Raw genomic sequence first — 23,015 nt, 5'->3', positions numbered from 1 at the left:
ACGGCAACAAAGTGTCTTGTGAGTCCACTCGGGATTGCCTACATTGTTCCCACAAGTAAAAAAAAATTGCTTGATCATATCGGTGAAGATGACTGTATGTATCATTTGCAATTCGGATTCTAATAAAATTTGGCCAATATCTGCCGGGCAACACTTGAATTGGTCAATAACGTATCCGTAGTGTTATGGTTATACCGAGGACCCGTTTCTCGAAGGTGCCGATAATAACAGTGCCCAGAAGGCTGTTTTAAGTTTGCCCTGTTTTTGAATTCACTTAATATCAAGAAAAAGAAAATTAGGCTGGTTAGGAGGTAAAAAACCACACTAGAATTCTTTAGATTTTGACTTTAAAATATAGGATTAATTGAGCCCTGCTCCCGGGACTTTCAAGAATCAGGCCCATGTGGGTACTTTGTTTCTTCCTTAAAACAGCTGTGGATCAGTATTTTGGTTAGATCTGAATGGCAGCCAGTTATTGTGCGCCTGCTCACTTGATGGGATTGACTTTCGCGTCTACTGCTTATTGGGTTTTTGGCGTTTCCGATGGGGCGTTTATTCAAGGGCAGCGTTTCTTTCAAAATCATATTATTTTCTCATTGTAAAATCACTGACATTAATTTGTGAATATCATTTGAACGAAACAGGTAGATCTGTTCCAATTTCTCGCTCTTTTGCTGAGATTCAATCTTTAAATTTGTCTGCTGAATGGTATAGATTACGGAGTTTTTTCTGAAAATCCTCGAATAAATGCAGCATTCTTCTAATTGGGTGCGGCGTTTAATCGAGTAAAACCGGTACTTAATTTTAAGTGATGCGGAAGTGAAGGACGGGTGCCGGATAACGGGTTTACGGCATTCTCTCTTGGTTTACGGGAAACTGTTTCTGGTCACTTAATGCATTTTTTCTAACCTTCATCTTCTCTTACACATTTCCCTTCCGCGTCTGCATTGTAGGATTGTAGTGAATCATCATTCTTTGATGATCTAAGATTAAAGTCCTCAAGTCATTGTTCGAAGGCTAGTCTGCGCGTTCTTGTGCTGTGGTGATTTAAAACAAATTTGTCTTACAAGTTGTTGTGACGAGTTTGGCCATGGGCTCTTCTTGCAAGGCGATAGCCCATGATCGGCAGTTCTAAATAACTCCATCAAACCACTTAAAAGGATCTATTTTTTCATCCCATGATCTTGACATGACGATCAATGCGACATCTTTCTCTTTCAGTTTACTATCGAGGGTAAAATTCCCTGTTCTTTGTTTAGCATCAGTAAACTTTCATCATTTCTGATCATAACAATAAGAAGTCACGTATGAACCTCTTAAAGATGGCCTTGCTCTCCATGAGCCTTTCCGTAACTCAGTGATATAGAGCTCCATCTCTGTCTTTACTGAAGAGGTCATAGACTACCAAACTTTCGTGACTGTAACGAATATTACCTCTTTCTCAAGAACTCTGTTTTTTCCTTTGTTGCTAGTGCGAATTAGTCTGATTTCCGAGTAGGGTGTAAGGTTTGTGGGCTTAAAAACCTCACCACTGCTTCTAACAAAGCTCTCCTCTCGTTCCCGTGTCTCCTATCACGTGACGCGCAGGCATGACTTTTCGCGACTCCCCGATGAAATGGAGAGCTTGCTGGCAGGCTAGCCCAACATATGTACGTGTTAAGGAAAGAAACAAAACTGCTAAAAAGAAGAAAACGAATAAACAGGGCCACTAACCAGCTGATTAAAGAACGTGCGTACTAGAATCGTTGACTACAAAAATTAAAAGTGAATGGTAAAGAGTAATGTATGGCTCGCAAGAGAGTGAAATGCCACATACGTAGTCATTTTCGGACAATGAATAGTACTTTTATTTCGGATAAAATGGGTGAAAATGCCCGAAGCAATGCTAAGTGTCTCAGCGAAGCTTATCAGAATGCTAAATTTGGCATACTGTATGTCCTTGTCTGACTCATCATTTGGCCCTGAAGGTCAAAAACGTGAGCTGCTTGATCTAAGAAAGCGCGCATCAGCCAGGGGCACCCAACAACTGTTTTCTGTAAAATATGTGTTCGGAGAGGCAAATATTACCTTGAATTTTCTATTACCTGAGGACGGCTAAAAAGTTCTAGATGGCAGTTCCATTTATGCAGAATTTTCGAAGCTTATCTAATAACTGAAATTCCCTTCGAATTCTGAAGTTTAATTTTTCACATTTAACTCCCTAGGTTAGGCTATTTTTCGTAGAGAAATTCAAACGTAAAATTTTCGGATTAAAAAATTTGATGGAGAGAGAAATCAGAAACTTTGGCAATAAGTTAAATTGCCTCTAAAATTTTCGGGAAAATAATACTGACGCCCTTGTAATTTCGAAAAGACTCAAGTTCCCTTATTATTAAAGGATGACCGAACAGATACAAATTTTGTATCCCCGCTTGGAATGCACTTCTAGAGATCTAAAAGGACTTTGGATAGCCTGAAAAAGTGTTTTCACTTTATTTGGGAGGAAACCGTCGTTGGGCGCCCCTGATCAGCAAATGTGAAAACATTTTTCTACCAGATGAAGCAAAGAGGTGAACAAACAATGCAAGGAATTCCTTTTTCTTTGATCTCTTGGTTGTTTTAATTGCCTGTCTTGGGCCCTGTCTAGTATTTGGCAATGTTTCATCTAAATGTAATGATTTGCTTTGCACGACATAAAGCCCATTTCATTATATTTGCTTATCAACCACCGATAAGGTCAGCAAAAACCATTAATCTTAGAGGTCTCAATAGGATACCTTCTAGCAGTAAACTGACACTTGTTATGCCCATACCTTGTCCTTAATATAGCTACTAATAAATTGTTTACAGCTTCTTGAAATCGATATTTGTGTTAAGAGTTTACAGCTGAGCTTACTCAAATGATAGTCGACCTTGATTTCCGTTCGCGCCGCAAACACTGGATCCGGTATCATGAATTCGGAAGGCCATGGTCATAAAATTACTTCCTAAATGCAACTTTCGAAGGATTGACAGACTGGATGCTTTTTTATGGTCGGGATCTCGAGGGATATATATATATATATATATATACAAAGCTTAAATCATGCAAGAGTTATCAAAAAACTTCCCCACCAGGTTTTTGCTTTTATTCCAAACGAGTATTTTTTGTGGTCAATAAGAAGTTTTTGTTTTAAAATGTCATTCAACCTAGAAACATTTAGCCATTCACCTCCATTTAAAATAAAGGCCACGGCTTAAAATTTTTCCATAAATGTAACTTTCAAAGGGTTTAAATACTTAGTACATTTTACGCTCGGGGTATCAAGGGTAGTCTAAACCAACAATTATTTAAATAGTTTACCACCTGATTTTTGCCTTTATTCTAAACGGGCATTTTTTAGAGTCAAGGAAGTTATTTTTGTTAAATAAATGTCATTCAGTGTTGCGGTAATCGTATCTAGTTGTTATGTCCAGAAGTATTTAGCCATTCAATTGTCCACTCGGAATAATACGGCTTCCGTTGCATCTGAAAACTGCCGAATAATAACCTTATATCTTAAGCATTTCTGTAGGATCTAGCAGGTGTTACATCCAAACTGAACTATTTTGTCTCGTATAAAATGGCAACAAAGTGCCTTGTGAGTCCTCTCGGGATTGCCTACATTGTCAATGTTCCCACAAGTAAAAAAAAATTCCTTGATCATATCGGTGAAGATGACTGTATGTATCATTTGCAATTCGGATTCTAATAAAATTTGGCCAATATCTATATCGGGCAGCACTTGAATTGGTTAATAACGTATCCGTAGTGTTATGGTTATACCGAGGACCCGTTTCTCGAAGGTCCCGACAAAAACAGTGCCTAGAAGGCTGTTTTAAGTTTGCCGTGTTTTTGAATTCATTTAATATCAAGAAAAAGAAAATTAGGCTGGTTAGGAGGTAAAAAACCACACTAGCATTCTTTAGTGACTTTAAAATATAGGATTAATTAAGTCCTGCTCCCGGGACTTTCAAGAATCAGGCCCATGGTATTTTGTTTCTTCCTTAAAACAGCTGTGGATCAGTATTTTGGTTAGATCTGAATGGCAACCGGTTATCGTGCGCCTGCTCACCTGATGGGATTGACTTTCGCGTCTACTCGATTAAGCGCCGCGGCGCTTATTGGGTTTTTAGCGTTTCCGATAGGGCGTTTATTCAAGGGTGGCGTTTATTTCAAAATCATATTATTTGAACGAAAAGATTAAACTGTTCCCATGTCTCGCTCTTTTGCTGAGATTGAATCGTTAAAATTGTCCGCTGAATGGTGTACATTGCTGAGTTTTATCTTAAAATCCTCGAATAAATGCAGCACTCTTCTAACTGGGTGCGGCGTCTAATCGAGTAAAACAGGTACTTAATCTTAAGTGATGTAGAAGTGAGGGACGGATACCGGATAACGGGTTTACAGCATTCTCTCCGGTTTACAAGGAACTGTTTTTAGTCACTTATCTTACATATTCCACTTACGCGTCTGCATTGTAGGATTGTCAGTGAATCATTTGATCTAAGATCAAAGTCCACAAGTCATTGTTCAAAGGCAACGGTGAAGACTAGTCCGCGCGCTCTTGTGCTGTGGTAGCCTGTTTACGGACCCTCCCCCCCCCGCCCCTTTACACAGGCTAGTGCTGTGGTGAGTTAAGACGATTTTTGCCTTACATGTTGTTGTGATGAGTTTGGTTATGGTCTCTTCCTGCAATGCGATAGCCCATGACTGGAAGTTCTAAACAACTTCATCAAACCACTTTAAAGGATTTATTTTTTTATCACATGATCTTGACATGACGATCAATGCGACTTCCTTCTCCTTCAGTTTACTACCGAGGCTAAAATTCCCTGTTCTTTGTTTACCACAAACGATCGTTTATTCCTAGAGGTGCTAAACTTAACTTAATTTGATATGTATATATAATATGTAGTGTTTTGAATTTTTATTGTAATATTACCGTAATTCTTATCGCCAAAGGTAATAAATAAAGGTTATTATTAAATGACCACCAGTAAGCTTTCATCTTTTCTGATCATAACAGCAGCATGTCACGTATGAACCTCTTTAAGGTGGCCTTGCTCTCCGTGAGTCTTTCCGTAACTCAGTGTATAGAGCGCCATCGCTGTCTTTAAGAGGTGCTAGACTACCAAACCTCTTTCTCAAGAACTGGGTTTCTTCCTTTGTTGCTACTGGAAATTAGTCTGATTTCCGAGTAGGATGTAAGGTTTGTGGGCTTAAAAACCTCACCACCGGCTTCTAACAACACGCTCAGGCATGACTTTTCGCGACTCCCCTATAAAATGGAGAGCTTCCTGGCAGGCTAGCCCAACATGCGTACGTGTTAAGGGAAGAAACAAAATTGCCGAAAGAAGAAAAACAATAAACAGGGCCAAAAAAAAAGAGCTGATTAAAGGACGTGCGTAGTAGAATCGTTGACTACAAAAAATAAAAGTGAATGGTAAAGAATAATGTATGGCTTGGGTAAATCGCAAGAGAGTGAAATGCCACATACATCATTTTCGGGTCATGAATAATACTTTTATCTCGGATAAAATGCCTAATGGGTGAAAATGCCAGCAGCAATGTTTTTGACGCATTCAAGTGTCTCAGCGAAATTTATCAGAAGGCTAAATTTGGCATACTGTTTGTCCTCGTCTGACTCATCATTTGGCCCTGAAGGTCAAAAACGTGAGCTGCTTGATCTAAGAAAGCGCGCATCAGCCAGACCAGCAACTGTGAAAACATTTTTCTACCACATGAAGCAGAGAGGTGAACAAGCAACGCAAGGAATTCCATTTTCTTTGATCTCTCGGTTGTTTTGATTGCTTGCCTTGGGCCTTGTCTTGTGTTTGGCAATGTTTCATCCGAATGTTATCATTTGCTTTGCACGAAATAAAGCCCATTTCATTATATTTGCTCGTGAACAGCCTATAAGGTCAGCCAGCAAAAGCCATTAATCTTAGGGGCCTTAATATTAAGGGGGTAATTACATGAGACCGGGACGGACTCAAACCGGTACGAATTTGTAATTTTTGCAGTCGTTTACATGAGACCGGGAAGAAACGCTTCGTTGATTACATGAGACAGGTTATATTTACAAATTCAAAAACAGGATATTCTTGTAGCTATATAACTTTCTTAAGCCGATTATTTAACATATTATCCTCTAACTGTCCTAACTGGTACACAATGTACGCCAAACCGTAGATTTTACTGCTCCCAGAAAATTGCAAACTTTATATAACGCTCATCTGGTGGAATGTTAAATGCACAGCATCTCAAAATGGTGCAATCCCTCACATTAACCGAAGCATATATTCAATTGACGCTACTTCCAAGTCTTGTTTACAGTTATTCATAGCAGTGTTCTTATTTTGCTTAAAAAAGCAATTTAAAATGATGGAGCCATACGAAGAAACATGCTATTTATGGACCCGGTCTGAGATTCCTTTCCGTTTTACATGAGAACGGTACCGTCTCTGACTGGTACGAAAATTCCTCTTGTCTTGTCAGCGACCGACACGAAGTCAGACCATTCTAAGTTCGTTTTTAGGCCGGTCCTATGTAAACCCATGAAAAAAAAGTATGGACAGCGATACGAACTCATACCGGTCCTAATTCGTCCCGGTCTCACGTAATTACCCCCTTAGATACCTTCTAGCAGTAAACTGACACTCGTTATGCCCCAGGGGCCCCACTCACATATTTTAATGACGGGGGGGTCCGACAGAGGTTCATATTTTATACCCAAAAAAATCCCAACTTCAGAATTTGTCTACCCCCAAAATCCCTACTTTTTTTAGCATACCCAAAAAAATCCCTCAGTGTTTTTGCATCAGCAAATTTTATTATTTAACTTCTGCAAAGCTAAAACATGCCAACTTCAACTTTGGTTTTGGTCAAAAACAAAACTATAAATTGCGCTTATGTTATTTTTGATTTGAGCTGAAGAAAAATACAATACCCAAAAAAATTCCTCTGTTGTTTTCGCGACCCAAAAAAATCCCGGCGTCTTTCGTAGACCCAAAAAAATCCCTTTTGGCCAAAATGTCAGACCCAAAAAAATCCTTCGGACCCCCCCGTCATTAAAATATGTGAGTGGGGCCCCTGGGCGTTATGCCCTAACCTTGTCCTTATTATAGCTACTAATGAATTGTTTACAGCTTTTGTAATCGATATTCGTGTTTATAAGAGCTAGCACAAATGATACTCTTGCCAGACCTTGATTTCCGTTCGCGCTGCAAACTGAACACAGCGCAATAATCACTAAACACCAAGAACAATGGAAGAGGGGTCCAAATCACGTTTTACCAAGTTCTCCAAAAGAGAATCATTGGTGATCTTTGCTATGTCGTTGTTCCTCTTTGGGTTGATGTTTGTGAGGATTGAGGTTGTACATAGGAAGGCAGAGATGATGGAAGCAAAACTTGTAAAGCGAATTCAGCGAATCGAAGACGAAATGCAAATGAAAGTGCAGACTATTGTGAAGGAGATGTTACTGACAGAGGGAAAACCTATGACAAGACATTCAAGAGTTAATGCAAGGATTGGTAAGTTCAGAACCACTGTTTTTGAATACACAGGACGTAGCACAAGCACTCATCAGCACTTACGATCAGGATTGACCGCCTGGCACTTCCGTTGTTATGATCTCTATTATGTCTGCAAATATACTCATTCGTGCAAAAGATCACTTTATACCATCTACTAATTATCATGGAGAATTGGTTCTTGTTGACGAGGAGAAAAATCACCCATCCTTTAAAATATTGTCAACGGTAGCGTTTCATGCATGAGGTTTAAGTGCAGTGGTTTGTCCAATGTACCAGCTTCAGCTGGGTTAGTATGAATTTTAAATAGAAGTTTTTTTTACCGCAATGGTCATTAGAGGTCGCGTGAAATCTGACGCTCAGAAGATGAATTCCTGTTTTTTTTTCTTCAAACAGATTTTCAAGAAACCGTAGAAAGTTTTCCAGGTCAGCATCCACGAGAAACACGAAATATAGCCCCGACAGCTGGTGCATTATCTTTGCGGCGAATTCGCCAGGAAATCGACAAGAAATTCACACAAGTGTGTAGCACAGCTGATAAGCTCTGTCAAACAGGTCAACAGGGACCTAAAGGAGAAAAAGGTGCCCTTGGATACCCTGGATACAAGGGAGAGAAAGGAGCTCCTGGGAATAGCGGCCCTCGTGGTCCTAAAGGCCTCACGGGAACTCAAGGAATCAGGGGAAAACAAGGGCCTACAGGGTCGCAGGGATCAAAGGGAGAGAAAGGTGAAGAAGGAGCTGTTGGTTCTCGTGGAGCAAAAGGAGACACTGGACGTATGGGCCCACCAGGAGAAAAAGGATCTATTGGACTGAAAGGGAACAAAGGAAACAAGGGCTTTACTGGTATTCAAGGACCAAAAGGCGAATGTGTTGTTCCTCCCAAAATATTTGTTTCTCCGGAATCTCAGTATGTGTTTCTAAACAAGTCGGCAACTTTTTATTGTTGGGTTCAAGGTGAATCGTTTAAGAAAATAACTTGGCGTAAGCTGGAGGGTAACGTGCTCCGCGAAGTAAGTACATCAAATGGTATTCTTCATATCAATAATGTCCAAAGGTCACACAATGGATCATACTTATGTACAGTCTTCACTAACTATGGAGTATTCCGAGCAGTGGCCATTTTAAGAATAAAAGGTATGGCACGTCATAATAGTTATTTTTATTCTTTTTTTGTTCTGTTTCTTTTTCTGTTCGCATGGCTCTATTGCAGTTTCGTTATTGCGTTTTGGTAACCTGTTGTTGTAAATAGAGACAAAGTTTTGCGTTGCTTTTTTCACATGAACGCGTAATTCAATTTTCAGTATAATATACAATTCCAAGCAAAAGTGACTTCCTATTTAAGGCCAATGGGCTTCCACCAGCTATAAACTATTTCAGCCGACGTTTGTGATACTCATTTTTATAATTTTTTAATTATTTCAGTATCTCCAAGCTTATATATATCGTTAACATATGTCATAATATTCAGCGGCTTGCAAGTTATCATTCTTTGCATAATTAAACAATAGTCTTACCTAGCTGTTTTCCCATAGTCGTTTCTTTATTTCATGCCGGGTCAGTAGCGGGAGGCGTAGCTACCTGTACGCACGGTACGCACGTGCGCATCTGAAAACGTCGTGAACTAAAAAGATATATAATGATTAAATAATAAAATGATCAAAAGTTAATTCTAAAAAGAAAGTAAAATATCCAAAGATAATTATTTTAAGAGCACAGTTTGCCTTAATTCATTCAACTCAGGTTGTTTCCGCATAATAATATTTTTTCTATAACAACGGACCTAAACGTCGGTTTCCCGAGAAACGAAGTAAATCATTCAGTAATGGACCGAATCTTGGATAACATACATGTATATATCTAGTGAACAGATGGCACGCATTTTTACGAAACCGTTTCCTAACCGTTTACACACATCGATAAATCCTGGGAGCAACGACGAAGGCGACGGTGAAGGCAACGTCAATGAGCCCAATATCAAGTAAATGAAAAAACAACAAATTTTGCACTTCTAGCGCGCTTTTCTTTACAACCTGGCCCTCGCCATCGTAGTTGCTAAGGCAAACTATATTCATGAAAGTGACAGTCCCATTTTGGTTTTACAATAACTGCAAACTCGTATGATCAAATGCGGAAAAGTACGGTGGCCCAGAAGGGTCACACATGCAAATTAAAATTAAATGTTGCTGCAAACTAAAAATTTTTACCTGCAAATTAAAAATGTTGCTGCAAATTCAAAATAGGACTTGCAAATTAAAAATTGTACGGGCAAACTAAAAATATTACAAACATGAAACATGAATGGGCCGACGGCTGTAAGGCCAGGTCGCACGGCTCGGACCAGGTCCTCATCACTCATGCTGCGCGCGCAGGACTTTTCATTTTTAATTTGCATCGATATGTTTTCTATTTTCAATTTGCAGCACAATTTTTAGTTTGCATGTACTATATTTGATTTGCAGGTAATATTTTTAGTTTGCATGTACAATTTTTAATTTGCATGTACTATTTTTAATTTGCAGCAACATTTTTAATTTGCATGTGTGACCCTTCTGGGCCACCGTAGAAAAGAGTCCGGATAAGCTGGACAAATTGTTACTACAAAACATTGCGAATTTACAAGATCGGATTCACTTTAGATTTCGGATTCAAAATCTATAGAGACCAAATCAACACCTTTTCAAGTCGGATTCAAGCGCTGCATTGGCCTGTACACAGACGTTGTAAAGTGATTTGGAGAATTGTGCGTATCTCTGAAAAAATCCTGGCTGCGCCTCCGCAATAGAACGCCTGAAACTGCACTCCAGGAACCAGTTTTAAAGTTTTCACCCGTTTGAGCTCAAAGTTTGCAGAATAGTAGAACTTTGTTGTTTTGTATATATTTTTAAGTTTTAGAGAAGATGATTAATTTAAAAAATCATGTAATAGATTAGTGAGAGTAAAGTAGGAAAGTGTCCCCAATTAGCTAACTGTTAAGCTAAATACATTGACACTAAAATGATTAGTTATTATTATTGTTTTTTTGGCTTATGGCGGGAAAATTACGTGAAAAGATTGACAGCAAACTTCAAATTTCAACTAAAAAATAAATTTGTTAAGACCACGACGCGAGAAACTAAAATGAGAAGAAAAAAATTGAAAAAGTCGATTGTTTATGAAGTTATTCAGCTTCGATTTTTAATTTCTCGCCATTTTGCTACTATTTTTAGGAACGTAAGTACATCTCCTTCGATCACATGAATAAATTTTAACGCCACTTGCACGGTCGAGAGAAAATCTGGTATTATTTGGGAACTGGGGTTTACGGACCTCTTATATCCATTGTTAGAAAGGGAAAGAAAAATTTGTAGCTGACGTCGTTGTGTTTTATTGATGGTAAAGAAATGTGTTAAAGGTGTAATGCACATACAGACTTGTCTTTTCGCTTTTTTGTTTTTGAAGAAGCTCTCTTCGCCACTCGATTACCAATGCTAAGATATATCGATCTTATTAATAAACTAAAACCTGCTTGAAATCCAGTTTTGACTTTTTGAAAATAGAGAGCTAGGAGTGGGCTGCTAATCGCGTCAACGATTGATCTAATTGAAGGCTTAAATCTACCTACAGCATCTCCGATAATAACAAGACAGCCTCCGCCTTACGTATATGTGGATGGAGGATCCACCGTGAAGCTCTGTTGTGAGGCAGACGGTCATTTGGTGTGGTCACGATTAGGAACAGCTCTTGCCTCGCCTCCTTTTTTTCAGCAAGGTGGATGTATCACCATAATCAACCTGAACAGAGAAAACGCCGGAAAATACATTTGCCGTGCAACCAATCAGTTTGGAATATCGGAGGCAACTTCTGAAGTAATTTTGACAAGTGATCATCTCTATTCAGTGTTATTCTCGTTAAACGTTATTTTTTGTTTCGTTTACACACTGTCTGGTGTCTGTAAGTATCATATAACGGTGGCAAATATTTCTGCATATGACAAAACACAATGTATGGTTAAGAGAGTGTTGTTTTAAGGTGGCTCGACCCAGTTTTTTAGTACAACAGCTACTCTCTTTGAACACGAAATGCAAAGGTGCCTCAAAGATAATAAATCTCTGGTTGAATGTTATTGCCGCAACAACGAAACGTTTCATAAACAAAGCTTTTCTCTTTTCTTCAAGGGCTGACATTTACACTGACTGCATCGGAAGTAAACTTAGTTTTCAGCCATCTTGCGTATGAAAATATAAGAAAAAGCTTCACCCTATTACCAATAGTGTAAACTAATAAAAAATTATTGTACATTTTGTGGCACAGATTGCTGCATGCACAATTCAAAGTTGGCATAGTAAAGGTATTCAACGAATTTAAACACCGTTTGCCTTCATTTTCAGTTATGTTGTATTTTGCTTGAAATTAAAATTTCGTGGGATTGAATGATAATCAGATGTGCAACATATTGAATTAATTATAACTTTAGAGTAATATAATTGTCACTGAGAAACCAAGTCGAGCCACTTAAGGGTGTTAGCCTGCGGGCAAACTCTCAACCGCTGGCGCGTAACTTCCTACCATATCTTCCAAATGGAGAGATTGCTAGCTGACTATAAGTCAGAGTGATTTTATCATACTCTTTAGTCAAGATTCCTTTATCATTGCCTTGCCAAGCCACATTAGATATTAATGTGTTTTTATGCTGCCAACCCATGAGGTTATAACCGTCTTTAGGGGGTGATAATCCCCCCAAGTTAAGGGTAGTGAGTGAGAACCCGGGATATTGTCTTGATCCTTACCCACTATTTGTGCATGAAAGAGAAATTTTTGGGCACATTAAAGAATACTACAGAAACTAACTAGAAGCTAAGTTATACATCAATGTGAATTAAAGTTAATGTGATAAATATACCCGCTTAGAATCCTTATAGAGAGAATAAACCAGTTCACTTCCCGTCACAGTGACTTCCTGCTTGTGATCCTATCGTGTCAAATGACTGACAGCCAATTAGAGGCAAGCTCTCAAACACCAGTAGACTCGCATGATTTCATGCTTAGCACAGCAGAAATCATTTAATGCAAAACTAAAACCCCTCCCTGACCCTCCCCAGTGGCTATTTTATTTTGTCTGTTGGTCCAGTTTTGCTTATAATCACTTTGCATATATCGTTTTTCCAATTCATTTGTTGATTTTAACACGTAGACTTTAATACCACCACAAGGTTCTGTACTTGCTGATAAGGAACTTCTCAGTTAGAGTATTTCACCCATTGTGGTGAAGTCAGCCGTTGTGACGTTATAATTTGACATTTTGTGTTAAACAGAAACTTTTAATTACCTGGTCAACATTCAAAGTCTATCTGGCAAGCTTGGTCAAGAGATAAGAGGAAATGCAATAGATACGTAAATGTAGCCTAATTGATAATTTTGAGGGGTGGTTTGGCCCCACCGTGAAGGAGAGAGAAACAGTTTTTACCGTTGAAATGTGACATAATCAATTTTTCGGAGTGCCTATTTCAATTTCACAAGATCCTTTTAACATATGTTGACCTTTTTTTCCAAATAAACATTTCCAGCCAAAAGACAGCATAATGAAGAATTTTTAATTTGTACGTTTTGTCTGTGTTAATAATCAAACTAACGCTCTATGACGAACTTTCAGGGCCATGTGAAGTTCAAAGTCAATCCTTTGAGGTACATACTTCTTTGTTTATACTAACATGTCAGTGCTGTTTAGAAGTGTTACACAGAGGCTCTTGGTGAAGGGAAGGGGAGGAACGGGCCGCGGGATTTTAATAGTTTGTAGTAATATTTCAAACACCTAGCCTGAGAAAACAGCCGAAATTTCGCGACGCCACTAACGGTTTCCCCTCGAGAGGACGTTTGAGAAACGAACGCAGAAATACCATACTGATGACGCCGTATTGACGCGCCATCAGTATGGTATTTCTGCGCTCGTTTCTCAGATGTCATTTCGCGGGGAAACCGTTAGTGGCGTCGCCAAATGTCGTCTGTTTTCTCAGGTTATCAAACACCAAGCCACTATTGTTTTTTTTCCCGTATACTGCTTGGTTGAAAACGTTTGTTCCCTACTGGGATCCTCGGTCCTATGCTGAACCTGAAAGGGGTTTACTGTTCAGTATTTTTTGCAAATTAATTGTAACCACCAAATTGGAGTTTTAAGTTTTTTTGGTCTTACGAAGGCTTTGATTTATATGAAAAAGAAATTCACATGATTAGAATTACTGCCTCACTTTCCTTACCATTTCAGACCTACTGTCACTCGGGCTGGTTGTTGATTGCTCGGTTCTCAAATAATGATGGCAAAAATTGGATGAAAGACAGTGGTGACTGGTGGTATGACCGACGAAATGCTGCTGGAGCAACAACTGATCCGTCAGCTAACGCTGACATGTTCTCACAAGCATTTTGGAAGGTCAAAGGCAAAGAGTTTAAGATCAAACGCAGTGATGATCCCGGTCACACGCCACTGTTGCAGACAACAGGCAACTGCTTGAATGGAAAATCCTTCAGTTCGAAAATAACAAGTTATGGCGATTTTAGAAATGGCAAAGTTTGGTCCAGCAACAGGTGCCTGGGAAGCTGCACGGTTCAATATGGCGGACAGTACAAGACATCAGACGGGTTTCAACAGGCTGAGTGTAGTGGCAACATCCAATGCAGCAACAAGATCGGCTTCTGGTGTGACTGGGAAGGTGGTGATGGATCGGTGATGATGATTGGTGGAGGAGGAAGGTACTGTAACCGTGCTGATCACGGGATTGGAATAACAGAAGTGGGTGATGCTTCTTTTGTTGTTCCCGATAGCACTGAAACTGAATATGACTTTGGATATGACGCTAATACGGGGAATGCTCCAACCCAGTCCTACTCACTGAACTTGTGGATCCGCTAATTGACAGTGATCTTGACTTACTTGTTCATAAAAAGCACATCTATGTAGATACGAAATACGACAAAATGCAAGAGGGTATCTTATAACAACACACCTTATCACCCTGCAAAATAAATTACAACTATTATTCACTTTTGATTGTGCCAAGTCAGCATGTTTATTTTTGACAAGGTCAATTTTGAAACCCTTGACCGCGCTGAAAAGTGAGGTCTAGACCGGTGATCCTGAACATGCACATGGAGAAGTCATGTAATAAAAAGCGAAAATCTCATTTTAAATTAATTGTTAAAACTATCAAAAAAATTAATACCCGACTATGCCTAGATGTGCTTTGTCTACTACAGTTGTATCATGGTGTAAACAGGAGAGTTTTGTGCGCTATACGACTATATTGAAATGCCCAACTTAATTTAAAGGTAAAATTAGCCAAAAATGTTCAAAAACGTATTCTAGGCTTGTTTAATAGTTTCTACTTTTACAATTTATTTGTTTTGTTTTTTTTTTCTTTATTATGTTATCTAGTCCTCATCCATATTACGATTTAACCTATTATTTTATTAAACTTTCCTTAGTTAGCCTTAGTCTTAATTTCATATTTTGTACGCGTTGTCCCGCCTCGAATAGCCTTGCTAGCTGCGGGCAATACTTCTATAATATTAAATGTTTATTAATAAAGTTTGTTGTTGTTGTTGTTTGACTTAAGCTATCATTAGGACTTTTTCCACAACTTAACAATCAAATGGATGTGGTTCAGGGAATTATAACCCGAAGCAAAAAGCGTAAAAGCTTCCTTAGTCCGTGTCATTCATTATTGGATAGTGCACGTGTCAACTTATCTGTAAACTGTTTCAGCTCATACTTTGTAATCTTTGTACATGCAGACTAATGTCTTGACCAAAACGCGTTACTAGGCTAAGTAGCTATAAAGGGGCTTTCAAGCCCTCTTCTCTCCCAAAGCCAGAGACGGAGCAGGGTTCAGTCATATTAGATAAGAAGGCTTACTGGTTAGAGGATTTACGATTAGAAGTTAAGAAAAGCTAAATAATCAATTTCTCTTAGTCTTTGTAAGTCTGATAAAACACTTCCACTTCGTGCGGCGTAAATTTGTAGGATCCTGCAAGCAGGTTCTGAACTTTGCTTGATCCGTACGTGTATCCCGTTATTTGGACATAACTGTGACCCAGGTTAGAGTACGAGTTAGTGTTGGAGCCGGCACCATTAGCGATATAAAAGTCATGGCCTCCACCAAATGTTGGACCATAGTTGCTGTTTCCATATATGGCGTTTTCAGTTCTCTTGGGGTGAAGCATAAACGGTTCCAGGCCATCTTTATTTTTGAAGGAAAAAATGAAGCTGTGAGCTGAATCTGTGTATGAGCCACCAGAATCTAATGAACAAGAACAAATTACGATTAGTCTTACACCACAGTAACAGGTTTTTTTTTTTTTATTAAGAGCGGCCAAGAAGGTTGAAGTTTGGAGTTCAAGTAATCATGAAAATGACCAAATGAATTGAGTTTAAGAACATTACAACATGCAATTTTCGATAATGCACAGCTCATTAGATGAGCATTAAATTTTAGTATTCGGCGCTCTAATTCTAGGGTTAGTCAGTCGATCCCTAGTCGGGAAAAGAAAAAAAACTCGGCTACTGTGGCTAGAATGTGGAAAGTGAAGAGTGCTTCGTCCAGTCTGAGGTTTCTGAGCGTCAAAAGCTACATAATCACCATTTTAAGCGGATTTCTGGCTATTCAGCAAAGCAATGAACTCCAAAATGAGAGATTTTTAGAGCTTTTTCCCTTTGTATTTACTCCAAAATACGGTTAACCGAACACGCCCTAAGGGCTTTCGAGTCACTGTCCTTACCGACATGAGGAAGGATTATTGAGTCTCATCTCCAAAATGCAGCTGCGTCAATAATTCGGACAAGTCCCTTTAGCTCTGCTCAAGTTTCTATTTTAACTACTGTTATGATTAATTATTTTTTACTTATTGATTTATATTGTGTATAAATAACAACATGAAGTTTTTGAAAGTACAAAAGTTAACAAATAAAGAATCGTGTATTGTTGGTGTTAATATTCCCTAGCATAAGAATCTTCATACCTCTAGTCACCTACATTGACCAACGCATTATATTTATACTTACGCCAGTTTCGGTCAGTATATCCTCCAAAGATATACTCTCGTACTTTTACAAACGTCAATGAGGGACCCCGGCTATTGCATTTAGAATGGAATGTACTGGAACTCCATCCATGGTCTGTAGCTCGATAGCACAGCTTCCACTTAGACGGCTCCATAGATACCGGTTCCAACCAACCTTTAAGTAGTTCCCAATACTCTGTGTTGTTAAGAAGGACTACTGATGGTTCAAACTCAGGCCCTGTATGAATTTATAACAATTAAATCAAAGGATGATATTTAACCCTTTAATCCACAAGAGTGCCAATTGGCTAACGGTAACATAACTTTGCAAATATTGGCTGATATTCGTCTTAACGTTGCCATGCTCAGTCTACTACTATCTTTTCCTATTTAAGGGGCTGTTTCCATGAAGGAAGGAAGATCCTAGTACCAGGAAGATTAAAAAGGGCGGAACAATTTTTTGCGAGGTTAGGATTACAAGCAGAAATCACGGTCCTTGTAGTTACTAAATTGAGAAGGAATAGAACAAGGCGGGTGACAATAACAAAAATGCAATTTGTGCCCTTCTACTTTCTTTACGAGCGTTTCAGCAGAATTATCACAATATATCAGCCGATGGTAACGCCAGACGAAATGCTCGGCCTTTATTGTCGTGATTACTCACTGAACGACCTGGCTTTGTCCGGTTTGTCGCTACTGCTGGAGCAGAATACAGAAAACAGATGGCAAGCGCTTGGATGACCCTTTTTCTTCCTTGCGCTAGGATCAAAAAAACGATAAGAGTAGACTGACGACGGCCACTTGTTTATCACGGTTTTATCAAACACTTGAGCTTATTTCTACAGTATATTTTAGGGTTAGCTCAGTTTAATTGTTTGGTGCCCTCTGTGGGAGAATTCCCGAGTTCGATTTTCATGTGCGATTTAAAAACTATTTATCGATTTTTCTCTCTTTTCCATGTAGCTTTGGGTAGCTTTAAATACCCGTAAAATGGAGCTCTAATGGAAAGAGCAAGATGACATAAGCGCCGCACATCGGCCTCAGAATGGTAATAGTACCGTCTAACATAAAGAACCTTTATCTTTAATTTACCTTAAGAAGAGAGGATATGAGGATATAAGATATAAGATATTTAGCCTCTCCCTTATTAGAAAAGAAGGCAACTTGTGAGGAGAAATAAATATATGCTGACCTTCACATTTAGGTTCTTCCTCGGTCCAATTTCCAGTTTTATTGCAAAATCTGACCATCTGCCCACGAGCTCGATATCCCTTGTTGCATTTGTACGTCACATTTTTCCCCTCCCAGAATTCAGTTCCTACAATGTAACCGTTTTCCAGAGGGTTGGGCTTATCACAATAACGGTGGCCTGAGGAAAGAAAATCGAAGTACATCATCCCCATCATCATCATCATCATCATTATCACTACCATCATCAGCACTATGATGTTAACAATCATTACCATTAATATCATCATCATCACCATACCCATAGGCGTGAAACTATTACTGTAAAAGCACTCACACTTTGGCGTTACATCACTCCAATTTCCACCTTCCAGGCACAACCTGTTTGTAGGTCCTTCTAAGTGGTATCCTGTGTCACAGGTGAATGTAACCATCTGTCCTGCCCAGTAATTTTCTCCAGTCTTATAACCATGCACAGGCATACCAGGGTCTCCGCAACCAACAAGCTCTTGTATCAAAACAGAAGATGGAAAACGCAATTCATCAAAAGGTACATTTATTGATCTGTTCATAAATTATACGTTGACAGACAAGGGGAAATAGAATTACCAAATTTCTTTCGACCCAGATAGGAAATGTTTAAAAAATCCTTATATATTTCAAACGGCGTTAATATATGGATTATTCCTCGAGGAACAGGAAAATATGGTGAATGTGTATGGTAAGCCTGTGGAATGGTGAAAAGGAATAATGGTTAATGGGGTGTTAAAAGAAAACTGAAATCTTTATTCTAAAATTCTTCTTTATAGGGCATCATTCCATTGTTCCAATGACAACTGAAAGTTTTGTTACTCTTATTCGCTGGCCTTTACAATTCCTCTTCAGACCTCCAAGCCTGGCAAGAATAAACAGGGTTTTTGATAGCGTTCATTAAACTAGTAGATCGTATTGAACTTAAAAACACTCTTTCCCCTTCTAAAAAAAGTCCGTCATGTGGTTTGAAAACTGTTTGTATCTTGTCAAAATATGGCCCTCGGGAACCAACTTTAATGGTGTGGACCGCCTGCTCGTTTCGGAACCGACATAAGGTCGCAATCAAACGTGGCCACTCAACCTTGTCCTGAGCGTTTGCCTGCACTTCGCCTCATCTTAGGCCCTACTACTTCAGCTCTTTCATCACTTTTCTCCGCCAGGTGGTTTTGACCATCAAAAGAATTGAAACCTTCTTTTGATGTTAACGTCAGCAGTGAAAAACTAATGTTTTATTTGCCGTAGCTAAATAGCAAGGACAGTCTATTAACTTACTATTAAGATTGCTAACCTTCCATGGGAAGAAAACTGGACAATTTGATTTGGGCTCTTTCTTCTTTTCAGATTTTTAAATAAGTATCATTGAAAAGTCAAAAGGGAACAAGACGACAGGGGAGGAATATAGGAGACACCGATTTCCTACGAGATTTCAAGCTGCCATTTTTCTTGTTTAAGCTTGATAAACACGTACTTATAGGTTCGTTCTAGACCATGTATCACGTGATACCATACTATAAAAAGGGTGCGTAGGAGAATTTCTAAAACAACTAAATCAATAGGCCATTTCAGAGTTCTCCCAGGCCTTTTTATCAAAACGAGGTTAAAACTCATTTTCACAAGAAAGGTTGTGCCTTGGCCTCATTTTGAAAGTGAGGCTTTTTGTAACTCGGAAGTGGCCTATTCATAAGTCATTTTCACCTGCGGTGGTTGAAGTCTCGGCAGTTCCGTTGTCGTAGTTTTTAAAGAAACACGTGTAGACACCTTGATCAGACGGGCCAAATTTTGGAATAATAAGTTTTCCTCTTGCTTCATCAGCGGTCTCCAACATTATGTTAGTAGAAATGACAACACCATCCTTGCGCCACTCCAGGGTGGGGACGGGGGATCCCTGAGCAGCGCATTGAAGTATCACTGTATCATGTACCTTTGTTACTGTGACTAAGGGGGGTGGAGCGGCGGTGATAACCGGAGGCACTGAAGATTAAGGCGTACAATAGAGGAAGTATTTGTTAAGGTACGATTTTAGGATCTTGTAAATAAAATAGTTACTCTCAAATATATACACTAATGGGCCTTGAAAAAAGTGATCCCTATAACGGAAGTCGATATATATCCGCCCCTTGGACACAAGAAACAAGTGCGTGGCTATAATGTTGCATTTGTTGTAATGGTTGTGCGCATGCGTTTACCATGCGATCTTGAATTTTCAGTGTATTTATCAGTTTGAATAAACCCACACGAAATATTTGGTTTAATTTCTTTGAGTACTCTATAACATTTCAGGCCAGCTTTCTATGCTAGTTAGCCAATATAAAAATGTTCTGTCAACTGCTTTTTCTATGTTTTTTTTTCTTTCCTGGGTGAAGAAGATTTCCATGAGTTTCGTTTTGACCAATACCTACCTTGTTGAAATTTGTTAAATTACTATAAATACTCACAAACAGGGTTCACCACCAACACTATCAGCCCGTACACGTGACCCAGGTGGTTATCTCCTCGGCACATGATTGGTCCTTTGTCTACTCGCTGAGTTTCCTTGATGATAAGGTCTTTTCCTGTCGTCTCGTAGCGGCCAGTGGGTAATGATCTGAAGGACCGGGTCCATCTTATAACTGGGGGTGGATATCCAAAGATATTGCACGATAAAGTGGTATCCCAAGTCTCGTATCCCATATGATAGACCTCAGGTTTGTCTACAAATCGCGGTGGAACTGCAACGAATTTTCGAATAAACAAAAAAACAAACAAAACGGATTAATGAGCATACATTCAACTCTCTTAACCTATTAAGTCCCAGTAGTGTCTAACGTCAATTTTCTCCTAACGATATCCATACAATGTTAAGAGATTAGGTTATGATAATTAACAAAATGATCACCTAAGGGAAAAATGCCTCAACTTATTCTTGAAGGAAATGTATCAGTTTGGAGAATTTGTATGTGGATATTGGGGCTTAAAGGGTTAAGAACGAACATTGCTGGGACCGTCCTATAGAGAATCAAATACAATAACGAAACAGCGGTGTCCGTTTTAGGGCGGAGTCTCTTTAACAATTTGTTCTACGAGTGCGCCTTGGATATTGGATGGTAAATAGCCAGAATCAAAACATTTTCTATATTCAAAAAAAGTAACAAAAAATTAAACCTGGACACCATGGCACCAGAAAAAAAAAAAGAAACGGAAAAAAAAGAAAAAACAATCGCCAAATAAATAGATAAATAAACAAATAAATAAAAACAGCGCTCGATCAAAGACTAGCCAACAATCAGGAGCACAAAAAAGGCAACAAATGCAAGCAATAATTCCAAGATTGAGATTCTGAAAACTATTCTCTAATGTCCTCTGATCTTCCACTTACCTTCGACTGTGATTTCGACAGTTGCATAATCAAACCCTAAGAAATTCCTTGCCTCACATTTGTACAAGCCTCGATCAGCGAACAAGATGCTAGAAAATGTTAGTAATCCCGTGGCAGCATTATATTGATCACCATCGAGGGCTTCGCCATTTTTATACCACGTGACCACTGGTGTGGGGAAGCCGGTGGGGTAGCAGGGTAGAGAGACATTGTTCCGTTCTTCTGTTGTGAAGTTGGAGGGAGGCGGTTTCTTGATTTTGGGCAAATCTGTAAATAAAATAGCATCCTTTTTTGTAAGTCAAAAACGAAATCATTGATTATACGTTTGAACGACTTAGATTGGCTTACATTTTCCAGGGAACAGCTTGGCCAAGCTGAAAGCTGGCTGGGTTAGAGGGCTAAACAAGCCCCTCCTTAACGTTAACCGCTCGCTTGTTTTGTTCTCGGTAGTACCAAGTTTCACTTAGCCATAACTAACAAGTGCGGCCTATCAATGCTTCCAGTACAAAGTGGTAAGAAAGGAAAAATGGTGTTGATGCTTGAAAAACTACGTTAGACTCGACCTTTAAAATCAAGAAATCAGCCATCACTATAAAGCCAAACTATAGCAGGGACGGAACATTACTGGGGGCAGTAGGGCGGGAGTACAATACCCTCTTTCCCTTTATTGCTTTTAAGCTACTTTGTAACTCTTGTTCACTAGAAACATAATAAGATGTCATTCTCGTAAAAGAGGTAGTGGTATGATGGCTTCACTATTCCTAACTTACCTATGTCTTCAATCAGTTTGGAGGTATTTTCGTTAAACGCCTTCCCAGGCCTTCCTCTGGGACCACGGAGACCTCGCTCACCAGGGGGTCCTCTTTTTCCGGTTTTACCTACGTAACCCGGTCGGCCGCGTTGTCCTCTTCGACCTTGTTTTCCTTGAGGCCCTCGTTCACCTAAGGTAAATTTAATTAAAGCAGTTTCTCAATCAGTATCTGAAGGTAATTAGTGGTTGCTTTTTTCCTAAGTAGTCTAGTTGAAATCTCATTAGCCGACTCAAAACCAATGATATGATGAGCAGTTTGTGAGTATTTTTTTGGCGTTTAGTCACTGGCTATATACAGGAGCCGCTAGCCCAGTGCGAGAGTGCGGACCACTCCTATACTTGGCGTCTGTCACGGCTTTATCACAGACCGGTTTATTCTTAAACGGAAGCTCCGCTTTGTGTATGTGCACATTGGAAGTATAAGATGTGAAAAAAAAAAACGATATCATTATATCCATAAAAAAAATAAAACAAAACAAAAATAAACCTTAACGTCGTTAAAATGTGAAAAAAAAAAAGAAAAAAAAAGAAAAGAAAATAATAATTGATAATAAAAAAAAATTGTTCTAGAAAAAATGCCGGTGAAAACGCAATGACACGAATGCATGAAAGTTGTTCGCCCGGGGGGGACTCCCCACATTAAAGGAGTGGGGATGCTCGACGGAAATTTTGAATTAAACCCCTAAAGGAGACCGACTTGGGCGTGACCGAAGCTTTTTTTGACCCCTAAAAGAGACCAAAAAAATATACAAATCAAATATATATTGTTATATTTTTTCGCGTGCAACCCTAAACGAGACCCGTCACGGCTAAATATGATGGTGTTTTTCCCAGAACACCCTAGGTGAGACCAAAATTCGAAATTTACACCCCTAAGCGAGACGACGAGCATCCCCACCCCTTTCATATGCCGAGTCTCCCCCCCCGGCGGGTTGTTCGCTTCGTAGTGAATTAGTCAAAGAACAGCTGACAGCAGGGTGTCTGTTACTGTATTCACACAGGTGTAACTAGTTTAATGCATGTTATCAGTCTTTTTGTACCCAAATTATCCCTAAAATGATA

The 23,015-nt window shown here is 39.1% G+C and overlaps 2 protein-coding genes across 2 annotated transcripts in view; one reads left to right on the top strand and one right to left on the bottom strand.

The window, feature by feature from the left end:
- Window positions 1–7,264: 7,264 nt before the first annotated feature.
- On the top strand, window positions 7,265–14,880 carry LOC140945597 (uncharacterized). The gene is made up of 6 exons (XM_073394610.1): window positions 7,265–7,536; window positions 7,933–8,670; window positions 11,140–11,517; window positions 12,148–12,220; window positions 13,101–13,197; window positions 13,775–14,880. The coding sequence occupies exons 1-6, from the start codon at window positions 7,269–7,271 to the stop codon at window positions 14,417–14,419; spliced, it is 2,199 nt and encodes a 732-aa protein (XP_073250711.1). The 5' UTR covers window positions 7,265–7,268; the 3' UTR covers window positions 14,420–14,880.
- A 73-nt stretch (window positions 14,881–14,953) lies between these two features.
- LOC140946193 (uncharacterized) overlaps window positions 14,954–23,015 on the bottom strand; it is a 9,806-nt gene continuing 1,744 nt past the window's right edge. The window contains exons 3-10 of the mRNA XM_073395276.1: window positions 21,913–22,083; window positions 21,143–21,409; window positions 20,223–20,495; window positions 19,483–19,758; window positions 18,092–18,262; window positions 17,759–17,935; window positions 16,568–16,804; window positions 14,954–15,806 (exon numbers count right to left, since the gene is read on the bottom strand). Of these exons, the coding sequence (XP_073251377.1) occupies window positions 15,475–15,806; window positions 16,568–16,804; window positions 17,759–17,935; window positions 18,092–18,262; window positions 19,483–19,758; window positions 20,223–20,495; window positions 21,143–21,409; window positions 21,913–22,083 (1,904 nt within the window). The 3' untranslated portion in view covers window positions 14,954–15,474. The remainder of the gene's footprint in view (window positions 15,807–16,567; window positions 16,805–17,758; window positions 17,936–18,091; window positions 18,263–19,482; window positions 19,759–20,222; window positions 20,496–21,142; window positions 21,410–21,912; window positions 22,084–23,015) is intronic.

The sequence above is a fragment of the Porites lutea genome, chromosome 8 (genome assembly GCF_958299795.1).
Source record: "Porites lutea chromosome 8, jaPorLute2.1, whole genome shotgun sequence".
Lineage (NCBI taxonomy): Eukaryota > Metazoa > Cnidaria > Anthozoa > Scleractinia > Poritidae > Porites > Porites lutea.
Note: the sequence above shows the minus strand (reverse complement) of the source record. Positions and strands in the feature narration are given on the sequence as shown.

Coding starts and splice junctions, on each gene's coding strand:
- LOC140945597 (XM_073394610.1), top strand. CDS start 7,269: ATGGAAGAGGGGTCCAAATCACGTTTTACCAAGTTCTCCAAAAGAGAA. Junction 7,537..7,932: donor AAGAGTTAATGCAAGGATTG/GTAAGTTCAGAA, acceptor TTCTTCAAACAG/ATTTTCAAGAAACCGTAGAA. Junction 11,518..12,147: donor TGCATATGACAAAACACAAT/GTATGGTTAAGA, acceptor CATACTCTTTAG/TCAAGATTCCTTTATCATTG.